General features: G+C 44.4%; 1 protein-coding gene across 14 annotated transcripts in view; it reads left to right on the forward strand.

Moving 5' to 3' along the window:
* Positions 1–2,232: 2,232 nt before the first annotated feature.
* Positions 2,233–15,597, forward strand: part of CCDC93 (CCC complex scaffolding subunit CCDC93) — a 94,664-nt gene continuing 81,299 nt past the window's right edge. For 11 of the 14 annotated variants that reach the window (XR_012421076.1, XR_012421077.1, XM_005572961.5 and 8 more), the window contains exons 1-4: positions 2,233–2,427; positions 7,774–7,887; positions 9,303–9,397; positions 15,127–15,238. Coding sequence is in view for 12 of the 14 variants with exons in the window: in XM_005572961.5 (XP_005573018.1) it covers positions 2,386–2,427; positions 7,774–7,887; positions 9,303–9,397; positions 15,127–15,238 (363 nt within the window). In the remaining 2 variants the exon portion in view is untranslated. Of the gene's footprint in view, positions 2,428–7,773; positions 7,888–9,302; positions 9,398–11,330; positions 11,415–15,126; positions 15,239–15,597 lie in introns of all 14 variants that reach the window. The other 3 variants (XM_074008890.1, XM_074008891.1, XM_074008892.1) reach the window with 1 other exon arrangement.

Consider the following 15,597-nt stretch of genomic DNA (forward strand, 5'->3'; position numbering starts at 1 on the left):
TTTTTTATTTTTATTTATTTATTTTTTTTAAGCATGCCCCATGCCCCTCAACTCTGTTGCTGTCACCCTATACCTGTCGTAACAACATAGGACAGTTTCTTTTCTTTCTTTTTTTTTGAGACGGAGTTTCGCTCTTGTTGCCCAGGCTGGAGTGCAGTGGCACAATCTCAGCTCACCGCAACCTCCGCCCCCCAGGTTCAAGTGATTCTCTTGCCTCAGCCTCCCGAGTAGCTGGGATTACAGGCACGTACCACCACACCCAGCTAATTTTGTATTTTTAGTAGAGACAGCATTTCTCCATGTTGGTCAGGCTGGTCTCGAACTCCCAACCTCAGGTGATCCGCCCGCCTCGGCCTTTCAAAGTGCTGGGATTACAGGCATGAGCCACCACACTTGGGAAGGACAGTTTTTTACTGAGGAAATTAGCTACTTGTCCTTATTTAAAACATTGCAGAAGTATTATAACAGGAAACTCAGGGTGTGGCCTGAGTCCTGTTATTCTCCAGGTCTTAGTCTCCAGGCTGCTATTATATACAGCTGTTTAGGCTTGCCTGCTATATGAGATCTTACTACCTGTTCCTAGGCATCAGTACCTGTCTGGTCACTCAACAGTGGCCACAAATGATTGTCACTCTCCATGCCCCATCAACCTATACCATTTCAGTGAAGGACAGTTTTAAAACTACAAAAACAACACATTTGGGAAGTTATGAGAGTAGAAATTGAGGTTTATTGGCTTTACAAAGCATAAGAGCAAGATATACCACACAGGAGGGTTCCCATCTCAATACCTTAACTTGCATATTCACATTATTCAAATTATTGGGGACCAGGGGTTGGGGATGGTGCACAGTTTTGAGTAATATTTGCTAGTTATATTTAAGAACAAAATGGCGTCCTTAGGGCACTTCCAACTACTTGTGAGCTCTGGCTCCAGACAAACCACTGTCTATCAGGATAAACTCCAGGAGGAGTACAAAAGGTGCAAAAATAAAATAAAAATAAAATAGAAAACATCACTGCATATATATATACACACATATATATACACACACACATATATATACACATATATACATATACACACATACATATATATAATTTTTAGACAGGGTCTTGCTCTGTCACCCAGGCTGGAGTGCAGTGGTGTTATCATAGCTCATTGCAACCTCAACCTTCCCGGCTCAAGCAATTCTCCCACCTCAGCCTACCGGCTGGCTGGGACCACTGGCACCCGGCTAATTTTCTTATTTTTTTGTAGAGATGAAGGTCTCACTATGTTGCCCAGGTTGGTCTCCAACTCCTGGGTTCAAGCGATCCTCCTGCCTCGACCGCCAAAGTGCTGGGATTACACGCATGTGTCACCGCGCCTGCCTACTCTTTTAAAGATGCTAGGGATGCAAAGAAGGGAGGAAAGCAAACACAAAACCTTTTTGATCTCAAGGAGCTAAGTGTCTGACACTTCCCATCCCACACACATATACAGAGGGAAGGATCTCTTCTACAGCAAAAGTTTTCACGGAAGTCATCTCTTTCCTCATCGCTTAAAAGAAACAAAAAGCCAAGAGCCGTTTTGGAGCGGGTGTGGGGGCCTGCGACCTCTTGTCTAGTTGCCATCCTCCGGGACCGACAAGGGGTACACCAAATAAGGGACGCGGCGGCTAAAATGACGTGAACACAGGAGTCCGCAGTCTCTGAGATGTCATTCCTCCAGGAAGACCCAGAAACCGTGAATGGGGCGGGGTGGTGGGCAATATCTAAAGCGAGGTTTCCTGGGATCGCGATGCCACTGGCCAGGACGCTGGAGAGGGCAGCCGGCATGAAGAATTCCTTCTCAAGGGGTCCGTTCCTGGGATGTATATGGAGAAATCTGTCCAAGCGTGCGTTTCTAAGGGCTAGAGCTGGGCATGCATTCAGAATCCTCAAGCTCATGTGTACTTGGACTCTGACCCTGAAGCGAGGGAGTTTCCGAAGTCTGATTCACGGAGGAGACAGGACCCACTTGGGGTATCCGATGCCAGCGAGATGGGAAGGGAGCTGAAATGCAAAATGTCCTCAAGATGCAGGAGGAGCACCTCTCAAGCAGCGCCTGGGAGAAAACTTCAGAGAATCGGCGCGAAGATCCAGCACAACCCCAAAACCCGCAGCCCTGCCCACTGCTCCCCGGGCTGTTGTGGCGCAGGCGCAGTGGCGCCGCGCTCAGGCCCCAGCGCGCATGCTCTGCCCGGCCGCGGCGCTCCCGGCCAGCGGCAGCAGCAGCGGCGGCGGCGGTGGCGGAGGAAGTTTCCGCTTTGCACTTACCCCGGTAGCAGCTCCGCGACAGGGACAGCTTCCTCCGGACGCTTGGCGGGCTTCGCTCTCGCCTTACGACAGCCCGGTCGGATCATGGGGTTGCCCAAGGGGCCGGAGGGCCAGGGTCTCCCGGAGGTAAGAACGCCTCCTCCTTCCCTGACACGTCGGGGTTCCTGCTAAGAGAGGGCCAAGCCGCGGGGCGGCTGACTGAGCGGGCCCTGGGTACGATAGGGGCGCCCCGCCCCCTTCCTCAGGTGTATCCACCTCGGGGAAGCGCCGACCCTCTTCTTGGAGGCGGGGAGCGGGTGCCTCTGCATGGGCAGGGAGCAGCGGGCGGGTAGGGACAAACTTAAGCCGCTCCCCGGGTCTCTTGGGGCGGAGGTGGCCTTCCCAGCCCGACACCTGCCCTGACGCAGCCCCACGCGCCGGGGGTCCCTGGGCTCCCACCTTTCCCCCTGCCCGGGACAGGCTCCCCAACCACAAACTGCAGGGCTAGCCCAGGCTGCTGGGCGCTGGAGTCACGAGACCGCTGTCCGAGGCGGTCCGGGCTCGGGTGGTGCGAAGGGCGGTGACCTTGGGACGCCTACCGCCACCCCGCAGGGTCCCGGCGGCCAGCCCCACCCGCCTTGCTGTCGGGAGGGAATGCTACCCTCCTTGAATTGACCCGGACCGGGGCGGCGGGAGGAAGTTGGGGAGACTTGCGCGCACCAGGGAGGTGTCCCGCTGGGTCAGCGCGCCTGGGCGTTCGGGGTGGGACGCATGCCTGGGGTGCTGTGTTGGTGGGGACCGAGCTCTGGGCGGAAACATTGCAGCTTCTCCAGAAGAGGGCGGGGTTCTTTTCCAGAGGTGTTTGTTGAGTACTCACTTAGTGCTAGGGAGACTCAGGAGTGGTTTGCGGATTTCCACGTTTGCTGGGAATACAGGGAAAGTGTATTCATTTTCTTTTGGCTACAAATATCACTTAGCATCTCATAGGTAGTTTGCATCTGTCGTCCCTTTCAGTTGATTTTACTCAAAGGCTAGTCTAGTTTACTGGATTCTGGAGAGAAATGGAATCCACGCCGCACCTCTGCCTTTTTCCTAAGGTTCTGGAGCAGGCATTGGGCAGTGACTGTTTGCTTGACCTGGTGAGTCTGGTCCCTTCACGCTTACCTGCCTGTGACCAATCTTTCTCCTCTGCACTCCTCCCAAATCCTCAATTCTTTCTTATCACAAGTATCCACTAATTGAGGGATCACTGTGTTCTGTGTCCAGAAGCTGGGAATATAGTGATGAGAGGACAGATTTGTCTGTCAGTGTGTGCTCCCAGAATGCAAGTCCATTTTGTTGTCTTAAGAAAACCTAACAAGCATAATGTTGTCAGAACCGCTGTATTAGGTAAAACCTTACATGCACGTTGCTTTGATGGGACCCAGGATAGTGAACAATAGGATTTGTACTGTGACATTTGCAGTTTTCTTTTTTGCCACTTCTTTATTGTAGGGTCTCATCAAGTTTTTGCCTGGCCTTTTGTTGTTGACTCCTATGTGGTCTCCCACGTTCTAGTTTAAATCCCTCCAGCCCAATGTTCCGCAGTACTATCAGTGGAGGTCTTTCTAGGGAAAAATGAATAAATAAATAAAAAGCAACCTGCCGCTGTATGTCCTTCGTTTAAACTTTCACTGACTGCTAGGAGGCCAGGTCTGATTCATCATTGTTTTCCAAGACCCTGATACAGTTCCGGGCAATTAAGAGGTCAGGGTGAATATAATCAAATTATTATCATACAGTTCAGAAGCTAGTAAATATAAATATGGATAGTCTGTGTTATTAGGCTGTCACTAGACCAGTTAATTCATTAACTTCGTTCTTTTTTTATTTTTAGACAGAGCCTCACTCTGTCACTGAGGCTGGAGTGCAATGGCGTGAGCTCGGTTCATTGCAACCTCTGTCTCCCAGGTTCAAGCAATTCTTGTGCCTCAGCCTCCCCAGTAGCTGGGATTACAGATGTGAGCCACTGCCCGGCTCAAATTCATTCTTTTTAACCCTTTGCAAAGATAGCTAGACTGGGCCCTGCCTTCCAGCTTACAACAACTATAGGGGACGGAAATTGAAAATTTATTGGGCTTGGTGTAAGAGCTCATTGTTGTTCATCTTTGTCAGAAATTTAGTTTTAACAACTGGATGTATTAACCAGCCTGGTGGATTTTCATTGCTTCAAGTGAGGGTCTTTCATTCCCTGTGGATCAGGCAATGGCTCTTTTCCATTTCATTTCAGTGTTAATCTGTTAAGTGAATTTGGAGTCATACATTCCCATTTAGTGTCTCGTGCCACAATTACTTCACAAATTGTATTGCAAAAGTAAACTTCTCCATTCTAGGGGTGAGTGGATGGAAGCATGGGCCCTGCATCTGTAGTGGGGTGGCCAGTGGGTGCCCATTAGATAGGTGTTGAGGCAGTGATGATCCCATTTTTTCATTTGTTATTTTTTTGTCTTCTTCTTGTAAGTGTTTTCACAATAAATGATTGAACAAATGAAGTGTTCCTATTTTACACCCCAGAAATTTTAAGAAAGTACTTATATTATCTCATTTTCTTTTTCTGCTCTGTCTTCTTGAACTACAACTACTATTTAGCTTCTCTTTTCTTAGAGTGTTTTCACTTGTAGATGTTTCTCAACCATCCCAGATTTTTTGCAGAAGGGAGAAAAGGTGTGAATAATTTATATTACTTAAAATTTTTATGTCCACTAGGAACTAGTGAATGCTGATCTTCAGGATCCTTAATGGACTGGACCAGGGTCATTTCAGAGACGGATGTAGCTCAGTGATGTCACCTCCCCCACACCACTCCTACTCTATTGCAGGGGATTATCAGTCACTTTAATAATTCTGTATTAACTGTATTTTAATATGTATACTCCCTTTCCTGGCAGTGTATACATTAAAATAAACTTGTTTCCATTGTCAGGGATGTGACCACCGAAACATTTTATTAATGCATGACTAGTTTAGGTTCATTTACTTTTTGTAAGCATTAGTAGATCATTCTTTATTTAATAAGTGTGTCCTTTGAACTTAATGCTGTTTTGATACAGAGTAGTAAACCCAAGTATATAATATATACTCCTGTCCTTAACCCATCAATAGTCCAGTTGGAAAGTCAAGCAGGTACATAACACTAGATATCTCACTTAGAAGATGTTGATACTTAGTTATATGTACAGCATAGACTATAAGTAAAGTAGAAATGCAGAAGGGAGTGGCCATTTCAAGACAGACTTGTGAGGGATGGCGTTGAATGGGAGCTAGAATTTGAAAGTGATTTCTCAATGGTTAGAGAATATCAGCCATGGCCATGTCTTGATTGTTTTCGGGGTAAAGGATGAACCTGAAAAGATAGGTTGGTGGCCAAAGATCTGAATGTGAAACCAGACATCTGGAGTTTATCTTACAGGCAGTGTGTGTGGCGCATTGTTGATAAGGGCTGGGAGGGTGAGCTAAAGAGGGATAACATGAAAGCTGTGATTTAGGAAGGGGTGAACAAAACAAAGGAAGAAAGATGAAGAAGCATTTGCAGGAGTCCTGGAATGAAGTATGAATAAAAGGGAAGGGAAGATAAATGTGAGATGCATAGTAAAGGAAGACTTAACAGGCATTGTTGGGTAAGGGAGGACTCAGAGATGAGTATGAGCATGTGAACCAGGGTATCTTATTGGTGTTTTATATAGAGAGATGGTTTGTTATTTTCTGCAGCAATAGAAGAGAGGAAAGGTAGTTCATGATAATAAATAGATGAAGGAGTATTAGAATATTTAGATGGATTTCAGTATTAAATAAAGATCTGGGGTAAAAGGAGGATATAAATTAAAAATTTTCAATCAAAATACTGATATAGGGCCAGGCGCGATGGCTCATGCCTATAATCCCAGCACTTTAGGAGGCCGAGGCGGGCTGATCATGAGGTCAGAAGATCAAGACCAGCCTGGCTAACACAGTGAAGCCCCATCTCTACTAAAAATACAAAAATAAGAAAAAAAAAAATTAACCAGGTGTGATGGCACATGCCTGTAGTTCCAGCTACTCAGGAGGCTGAGGCAGGAGAATCGCTTGAACCCTGGAGGTGGAGGTTCCCTCCCGGAACTGAGTGCAGTGAGCCGAGATCATGCCACTGCACTCCAACCAGGGCGAAAGAGTGAGACTCTGTCTCAAAAAACAAAAAACAAAAACAAAATACTGATATACGTATATTAGATGAATTTATTATTTTTAAGGCAATCCTATTATGTGGCAATAATCACCCTTTAATATATCTCGGTTGGAAGACTTTCATATATTTGTTTTCGAGTTCAAAAAGGGAAATACAGAGAGGGATACACGTTTGAATTCTCTTCTTTGTTTCTATGCCTCTTGTCAGTAACTTCTGGATGAATATAACGTTTTTTTTGTTTGTTTGTTTGTTTTTTGGAGACAGAGTCTTGCTCTGTTGCCAAGGCTGGAGTGCAAGGGCACAGTCTTGCCTTACTGCAACCCACGCCTCCTGGGTTCAAGTGATTCTCGTGCCTCAGCCTCCCGAGTAGCTGGGGTTACAGGTGTGTACCACCATGCTCAGCTAATTTTTTGTATTTTTAGTAGAGGTGGGGTTTTGCTATGTTGGCCAGGCTGGTCTCAAACTCCTGACCTCAAGTGATTGGCCCCCCCTTGGCCTCCTAAATTGGTAGGATTAGAAGCATTAGCCACCATGCCCCGCTAAGTATAAAGTTTTTGAGATAGAGTCTTGCTTTGTCGCCCAGGCTGGAGTGCGGTGGTGCAATCTTGGCACACTGCAACCTCTGACTCTTGGGTTCAAGCAATTCTTGTGCCTCAGCCTCCTGAGTAGCTGGGACTGCAGGCATGGGCCACTAAACCTGGCTAAGTTTTGTATTTTTAGTAGAGATGGCGTTTTACCATGTTGGCCAGGCTGGTCTTGAACTCCTGACCTCAAGTGATCCACCCGCCTCAGCCTCCCAAAATACTGGGATTACAGGTATGAACCACCACGCCGGCCCTGAGTCCTAAGTGTAAAGTTTTTTTTAGAAAACACCATAAAACCTTGTTCCTGTGTGTGAGGAGTCATAATCTATTTGAGAAGACTGTCAAAGTAAACCATGGGTTAGAGAAAAAGGAAGTATTGTGTTCTAACCTTCCTTTTTCCTGGATTCCTTCAGCATGTGATGAGTAGTGTATACTACTACTAGTAGTGTATGCTAGTGTATACCTGGCATGTGTCTCCCTCAGCTATGAAGATTAACAGCCTGTTGAGGACTGGGGCCCATTTGTGACTCCGGCAACACTGTCCACATGCTTCTGTGTGACACTTGCTGAATTTTCAGAGAATCCATTGCGGTGATGTAGCCAATGTAATCTGCTCCTTGGCAATGAGATTGTGGCATCAGGGGATATACCTAGTGTTCCTTTATTCAGGATAGCTTTTACCAGCCACACTTTTACCTTTTGTTTTAGGTGGAAACAAGAGAAGATGAAGAACAAAATGTCAAGTTGACTGAAATTCTGGAGCTCTTGGTTGCAGCTGGGTATTTCAGGGCAAGAATTAAAGGCTTGTCACCCTTTGACAAGGTAAGGGGAAATCTTTCTAACCATTAGACTATCTTTTGTCAGAATGACATGGTTAATCATGGCAAAGAAAGGAGGAAGAGATGATGTTTTAACTTCCTCCATGTCTGTGTTTCCACTTCTTCCTAATTCAGATTCATTATGGAAGTGTTCAGACTTCTTTTCAAAGACAGAAATGATGCATCAGTGAATATGTCAGTTCCTTTTCTGTGCACAAAGCTTTAGGAAATGCAGAGAAGCAAAATTAATAGTTCCTTCTTTCAAGGAATTTAAAGTTCGTGTGGGGATTATCAAACTTATGGAAAATAAAATAATCAGAGTTAATAATGAGCTATCCCAAGTCAGTGTGCTCACAGACAGTTGCCAGATATTCTGTGGATGGTGAATGCTCTGATTTAGGACGAGAGAGAGATCACTGTGTGAAGAAACCTTTTAATTCAGCAGAACATTGAATGATGATGCACAAATCATAGTAATAGGTGTTGAAGACACAAAGAAAAAACAAAGGCACAGTTCTCAAAGAGCCCAATTTCTGTAGAGTAGGGATGAGAGACAAGTAAATCAACATGCACAGAATAAATGGCATGATGCAGAAAAGTGCCACAGTGGACTGTGCTCAGAAAGGACGCATTCAAATCAGACAGGGCAGGCTATGGAAGACAGTGCTGAGTGCTCCATGGGGTCACAGTCCCGGCTGTGCATAGCAGAATCACTCTGGGTTATTTTATAATACAGAACCCATGATTCACTCATGGAAATTCTGGTTAGCTAGGTCTGGGCTTGGGTCCTGGAATCTGCATTTTTATTGGGCAACTCATAGGTGTCTTAAACAGCCAGGGGTAAGATTTACTATTGTTTTTTTCTAATATCAGACTGTGTCTGAAAAGGATTTTGTTTCACAATGGGTTTTTAGTCTTACTCTCATTTGCATCTCAGAGAATTCCTAAGGGAAAAGTAGGTAGATAATCATCTCAGGTAGATAAGAAAAGTAAGATGTATGGAAACAAAATGTCAGCCTTGCTGCCCATGTGTCTGGTCTATAAAACACAGAATGAATGTCTGTCCTTTTGACTATAAAGAGGATCTATGTACAGTATGTTCATTTAATAATAAAAGTCAGCTCCTCAGTCATGCAAGCCACATTTCAACTGCTCAGCAGCCACATGTGGCTAGTAGCTACCGTACTGGTCCTTGCAGATAACAGAATATTTCTGTCACTGCAGGAAGTTTTCCGTAACAGTGCCATTTTAGATTAATTATAGTTGATGGGGTAAGGAGGACACATTCTCTCTCTCTCAAGATACATAATTTTGTATGTTTACTGAGTCTGTTAGAGCTATTTATAATTCACCTACCTTTCACTTCTTCCATTCTCCCCAAACGAGAAAGAGAAAACATATTTTCTTTATGTCTTGCAGGTAGTAGGAGGAATGACTTGGTGTATCACCACTTGCAACTTTGATGTAGATGTTGATTTGCTCTTTCAAGAAAACTCTACGATAGGTCAAAAAATGTAAGTTTTTCTATGGAAAACGTAAAGGTGGGGAGAAGGGAACTAACTTTTGAGTGTCCACTGTGTGCCAGAAGTTGGTTGGACACTTGGCATAGTTTAGCTTTTGTTACAATAGGGATTATCCCTGCTTTACAAATGAAACTGAGACTGAAAGACGCCAAGGCCATACAGCTAGATCAAAGTTTGTAGTGACTACTTAGTTTATCTTTCCAAAGACAGCTAATACGGGTGGCAGCTGGTTAGTCGGAGGAAAGGAGATGCTTTCCTTCCCCATTGCCTCTGTGTAAGGCAGAGCCTCACTTTGCCTTGTCTTCGAGAGAAAGCAGCATGGGCTCCTTGCTAGAGATCTCACCTGAGCATACCCTGCCCAGTCTTTTGTAGTGCACCGGCTCACCAGGGGCCTGGCCATTTCATTACACCATTTGGGATACCTGGTTCTTCTCCCAGCCCTCCAGTGGGCCTCTGTGTGACCTTCGGACAGCCACTCCTTCTGTGGGCCTCAGTTCTCTGACCCGTCAGGAGAGATTCCTGACCTCAGATATGCATGATTCTGTGACAGTCTGTTTATTCATTTCTCTGAAGTATTACCCTCTTCCAAGAGAAAACACTTCCAAAAGGAACAAAGATGTCTTATAAATAACATATGAAGCAATAATGGTGAGAAAATGAAGCAAAAGGGGGAAAAAAATGGGGACAAAAGGCAGAGTTGGGGACAAGACAACCACAGTGATGGATCACAAAATGCTTTGTTTTCCTACAATTGGCCAAAGATTTGCTCCTGTGTTTCTGGCAGCCAAGTGGAGGTGGTATCTGTGAGTTACTGAGCATCAGGAATGTTGTAATTTACTTTATACAGCATTTTCACCTTAAGTTTCTAATTGCCTTTTTTTTTTTCCTGGTTGACAAAAGAAGCATATGCCTTTAGCTGTAGCTCAGATCAGCCAGCTTTTTTTTTTTTTTTTTTTTTTTTTTTTTGGAGACAGGGTCTTGCTCTATCACCCATGCTGGAGTGCAGTGCTGTGAACAGCACTCAGTGCAGCCTCGACTTCCTGGGCTCCAGTGATCCTCTTATCTCAGCCTCCTGTGTAGCTAGAGCCCAGGCATACACCACCATGCCCAGCTAATTTTTAAATTTTTTGTAGGGATGGGGTCTCACCATCTTGTCCAGGCTGGTCTTAAAACTCCTGGGCTCAAACGGTCCTCTCGCCTTGGCCTCCTGGGATTAGAGGTGTGAGCCACCATGCCTGGTCTATGCTTCTTAATCAGGCTGTTTACTAGCATGAATTCATTGTCTTCTTGAGGATGCTCTTCTTGGAAGCTTCTATCTTTGACCTCATTGCTTCCTATACCTGTGGCACCCTTGATGTGCTGGTATTTCTTTTCATTGCATTGTCTAGTTTTGCCATTTCTTTGATTCCACATGTGCTTTCTTCCTAAATTCCCCTTGAGTTTTCCAGTGGTTGTTAGGCCCCATTTTCATTTCGATATCCTTAGGGGATATGATAGACTCCAGTGGCAGCATTCCATTATACTTTTAATAGATAGGGGAACACAGTATTTTTCTATGTCGTCTCAATTCCTTCATATTTCTGAAATCTAAAAGACACTGAGAACTGTTTTTTCTTCTTTTAGAGTTTGGATACAAAGCTTATTTGGAAGCAAAACATGACCTGAATTGACTGAATTTATAGCTTTATTGATCCACTTATGTGACTATTCATAAGTTTTGCTGAATAAATTTTTTTTTATTATAGAGTGTGACTCTAGATTTTCCTGGGTTCTTACATAATATATAATATATACCCCTTAGGTATTCTAAGGAGCTAAATCTAAAAATTTCAGAATTCTGAAACACATCTGACTCAAAGGGTTTGGATAAGGGATTGAGGATGTGTTATATTCTCTGGTAAGTGCTTGATGTGTGTCTCTTAAGTGCAGAGCCATGAACTGTAACTGTGGGCAAAGCTGGAGACGGGTTTACGTGACTAAGGACCCACCAGACTCAGCAGTGCATCAGGTAGCTCATTCTTTATTATCTGTAGAAGACATTATAGCCACAGGGTACTGAGTCATCTAAAAATCATGTCTGTTTGGTTTTGGAATGTGTTCTGTTTGGAGTTCTCCCCGCACCATAGAGTTTCTGGTTAGGTACAGTTTAGACTAAAACCGTCCTATGTTTGCAGTTTTCCAGTATATCTAGTCAATTTAATGGGTGGGCTGGACATATGTCCAAGGAGCACACTTGCCTGTTGAGGGCATGGTTGCCTCTCAAGCTGTCTTCTTTATGTGCCCAATTGAAGTCCTTGTTCCCTGTCATCCTTCTTTGCTGAGAGTTCCATAAGCTTCTATCCTCTACTTCTGTCCTCTTCTGAAGCCCCATTAACAGAGAGTCCTATGGCCAGAGGCCCGTAAATGAGATTTTACATTTATAACTGAGTTCATTTCAACAACAGACATTGTATTGGGCATCTGTGTTCCAAGCACTTGGATGTGTATTTTATTATTTTACCTTCACTGCCGCCTTTGGGTAGGGGTTATCCCTAGTTTTATGATAGGAGTATTGGACCTGGACCGAGTTACTTGACAAAAGTTTCAGAGTTGGTGGTGGAGCTTGAATTTACACCCAGGCTTAATTCATTCTCTTTCAGACTGTTTGCAGGGGTGAAGAAAACAGTGCACTGAACACTCTTAAAAACTAAAGGAGTCAAACTAATCACAGCTGGGCGTGTTAAAGTCTTAGTCTAGGAAACCTGCCTGGTGACCTCTGTAATTGTCACTTTCTATGATTTTTAGGAAATCTGAGGGCTCCACCTTGAGCCACAGGGAGAAGCTGAAAAGGAATTGTTAGATTTCTGGAAGTCTTTCTTACTTTCTTTCCCTGCCCCCAGCCTGCCTGCATTTTCCTCCATGTCCTCACCTTGGCTGCCAGGACTGCCCAGACTTGGCAGTAATTTCTGAGAGGTGGGTTTAAGAGGGTTGTAAATCCTAGGATGACCCGTGATAACCTTCTCTCTGGGCCTTTATGAACTGGGTGAGTAGGCTGGCTCTGAAGAGTGGCCAGGAAGAGCCGTGTCTGAAGGCAGGGAGTTAGGCTGGATGGTGGTGTGGATCCCAGCCTCTTGTTTTTAAGCTACTGTGGTGCTAGGCAATTGGTAACTCTATGCAAACCAATGTATCTGAAACCACAAGAGGGAGCTCTCCTCCTGCTGAACCAAAATGTAACTAAGGAAAGGCTGTATTGATCACATGCCCCTGTATAGATAGTTAGGACCTGCATTGAGCAAAACCAGGACTGATACTCATTTACATGTGCTAAGCTTGGAGTTTAGGCAGCAGAACCAGTTGAACACTCATCTCTTCTTACAAGTTTCAAGGAAATTAAATAAGCTATAAAAATCTGATGGAGATCAAAATTTAAAAAAAGTTTATCAGAGAGAGAGCCTCAGATATGTTGCCAAATGGATTTGTTAGTGTTTCACTACCAAGCTATCCCATGCGAGTCCCAAGCAGACCTGGACAACCACAGGCTAGGGCAGGCAGCACATCTTATGGCACAAAAGATGCATGTGTCCCAAAGACAGGCTGCCTAGAAGGGAAGGGCACCAGGAGTGGCTGAGAGCTGCATGATAATTTTCTTCATCCTCTCAGGACTTTTGTTTTAAGAGACAGAGTTTCACTCTGTTGCCCAGGCTAGAGTGCTCTCTGCACCCTCAAACTCCTAAGCTCAAGTGATCTTCCTCAGCCTTTTGAGTAGCTGGGACTGTAGGAATGCACCATTATGCCTAGCTAATTTTTAAATTTTTTTATGCAGACAAGGTCTCACTATGTTGCCCAGGCTGGTCTCAAACTCCTGGCCTCAAGTGACCTTCTGCCTTGGCCTTCCAAAGCACTAGGATTACATGCGTGAGCTACCATGCCCCGCCCCTCTGAGGACTTTTGAATAAATCACTCCTCACCTCTGCTTCTGTTGGGGAGGAAGGATGAGGGGGCAGCAAATATTCTCCTATGTGCTTCCCTCCTAGGAGGTAGATACTCCCTTTCTTCTATGAATGTGTGCAGTGAGGGATTAATCCCCCTTCCATATTTTTTTCTGTTAACAAATTGGACCTGACATTTGGTCTTATGATCAGTGGGGTGTTACCGTTGTCCTCAGCAGTTTTAACCTTGGTCCCAACTTGTGAAGCTATTTTCCAGATACCGGACACTGTTTTTTATGTGTTCTTAGTGATTATTCCCTGGGGGACTGCTTAACTTTAGCTCCTAGGTCACCTAGTTACTGTTAATACTAGGACTGAGGGATGAAACCTACTAAATGAATCACAGATAAGACAGTAATAACTCTCACCCAGCCCTGAGTCGGATGTTCATCTTGAGGGTATCTGTCTCCTGGGAAGGATTATTGAACTGTAGAAAGATAAAGGTGGACAAGACTTCTTTGAACAAGAAACACTTTTGGGAGACCCAAAACTTGTTGGATTTGAAGCACCTAGTACTAAGTGACCCTTGTTTACCTGGACCTTTGTCTATTAGAGCATAGTACTATATTTGTTTATAAGGCCCCAGTAGCTGCTGTGACTGGCTAAGATTTTTTTCAAGGGTCTTGTGTGGCAATATAACCTATTCATGTAGGCTGATCCAGAAGCTCCTATTTCTCCAAATGGCCACAAGACCATGCCTGGTGACTGCTTCTCAGTGTTCCCAGGCTACATACCATGGCTTTGGGGTCAGGCACACCACTGAATAGTATCTTTTCTCTCCCCTTGAGTCTGATTCAATTAAGATAGTGTAAGAAACAGGAATCACATAGCTAGAGATGAAATGCCTACTGATTCAAGAAGGAGGTTTCAAACTGCAATAAAACAGACTTGCATACAAATCCCTCCGCCACTGCTGCCATAAACTGTCCTGCCCCAGCTCAGACTGAGCTGAGAAACCTCCCTAGCAGGAGAGGATGCTTACCTCCTGACCTACAGAGAAGAAAACTCTGAGGCCCCAGGAAGCCTGGTTCCTCTCTTCTCAGTCCCACCTCGTGGTCTCCTATAGGAGGAAGACTGAGGCGAGGTGTTGGAGAGAGGCCAGTGTCCCTCATGAGACGCGGAAAATCTCTCTTCTGTATGGAAATAAGAGTGAGGAGAGACAGTTCCCTCAACGCTAGGATTTATTTTAGAGTATCAAAAGATTAAAGGCCACTGTTTATTTTAAAAATATTTTGGAGAGGACTCCAAATCTCTTTTGGAAATGGGGCTCCATGTTTCATGTTAATATTCTGGGTACCTGGTGTAAGATCTGGTAATTGTTGCCTGAATGATATTTAGAATATTATTTTTAAACTTTTAGAAAGAGTAGATCAGTAAAATGAAATGTAAAAAGAATACGGGGCACTAATAACTTTTTATCTTACTACATAAGGATGTTAAAAAATAGCAACTACTACCTCTAACATCACCATCATTTAGTAAAATATTTTGCATCGAAATAGTAGGAAGAAAAACATGATAGAATAAAGGATGAAGGCAGTTTTGTGGCCACACACACACACACGCACATACACACCACTAAATTGTGCTTATTTTTCTCATTTTGCAGTCATCTAGGAGAAACTTGTCATGGTCTGGACTAGCCTGGCATGGAGAAGTCCCAGATCCTTCTGTGATGCTGCCCAGACTTTAGAGATGCTATAAAGGCTACTTAGTGTGCCTCACTCTTTGCTTGTTGCTTTTTCTGAACAGAGCTCTATCAGAAAAAATTGTCTCGGTCCTGCCAAGGATGAAATGCCCACACCAGTTGGAGCCCCACCAGATCCAGGGGATGGATTTTATTCACATATTTCCGGTTGTTCAGGTGAGAGCTTCTGAGTGGTTTCTTGTCCTCTTAACATCAGAATTCCTGTAATGGGCCTGGCTTGTCCTGTAATTGGTCTGTCTGTCCTGGATCCTGAATGTAATGGGTGTGATAATGATTTGGTACAGCAGAACATGGTGGTGTTCCTTGTCATCTTCAGAAGATTGCCGGTCCCGCATGTACCCTAGTTTCATGCTGTCACCTGATAAGATCTTTGAATGTTCTCATCTGACTTTGCATTGCCTGTTTGGTAAAGACAGAACTCTATAGCCTGGTATGCTCTGTTCCCTTTTGACCTATTCAGCTTGATTTCATTCCTTGCTTTTTGTTCTTTTTGTTCTGTCACTCTCTGATATTCA

This window comes from Macaca fascicularis, chromosome 12 (assembly GCF_037993035.2).
Source record: "Macaca fascicularis isolate 582-1 chromosome 12, T2T-MFA8v1.1".
In the NCBI taxonomy this organism is placed as follows: Eukaryota; Metazoa; Chordata; class Mammalia; order Primates; family Cercopithecidae; genus Macaca; species Macaca fascicularis.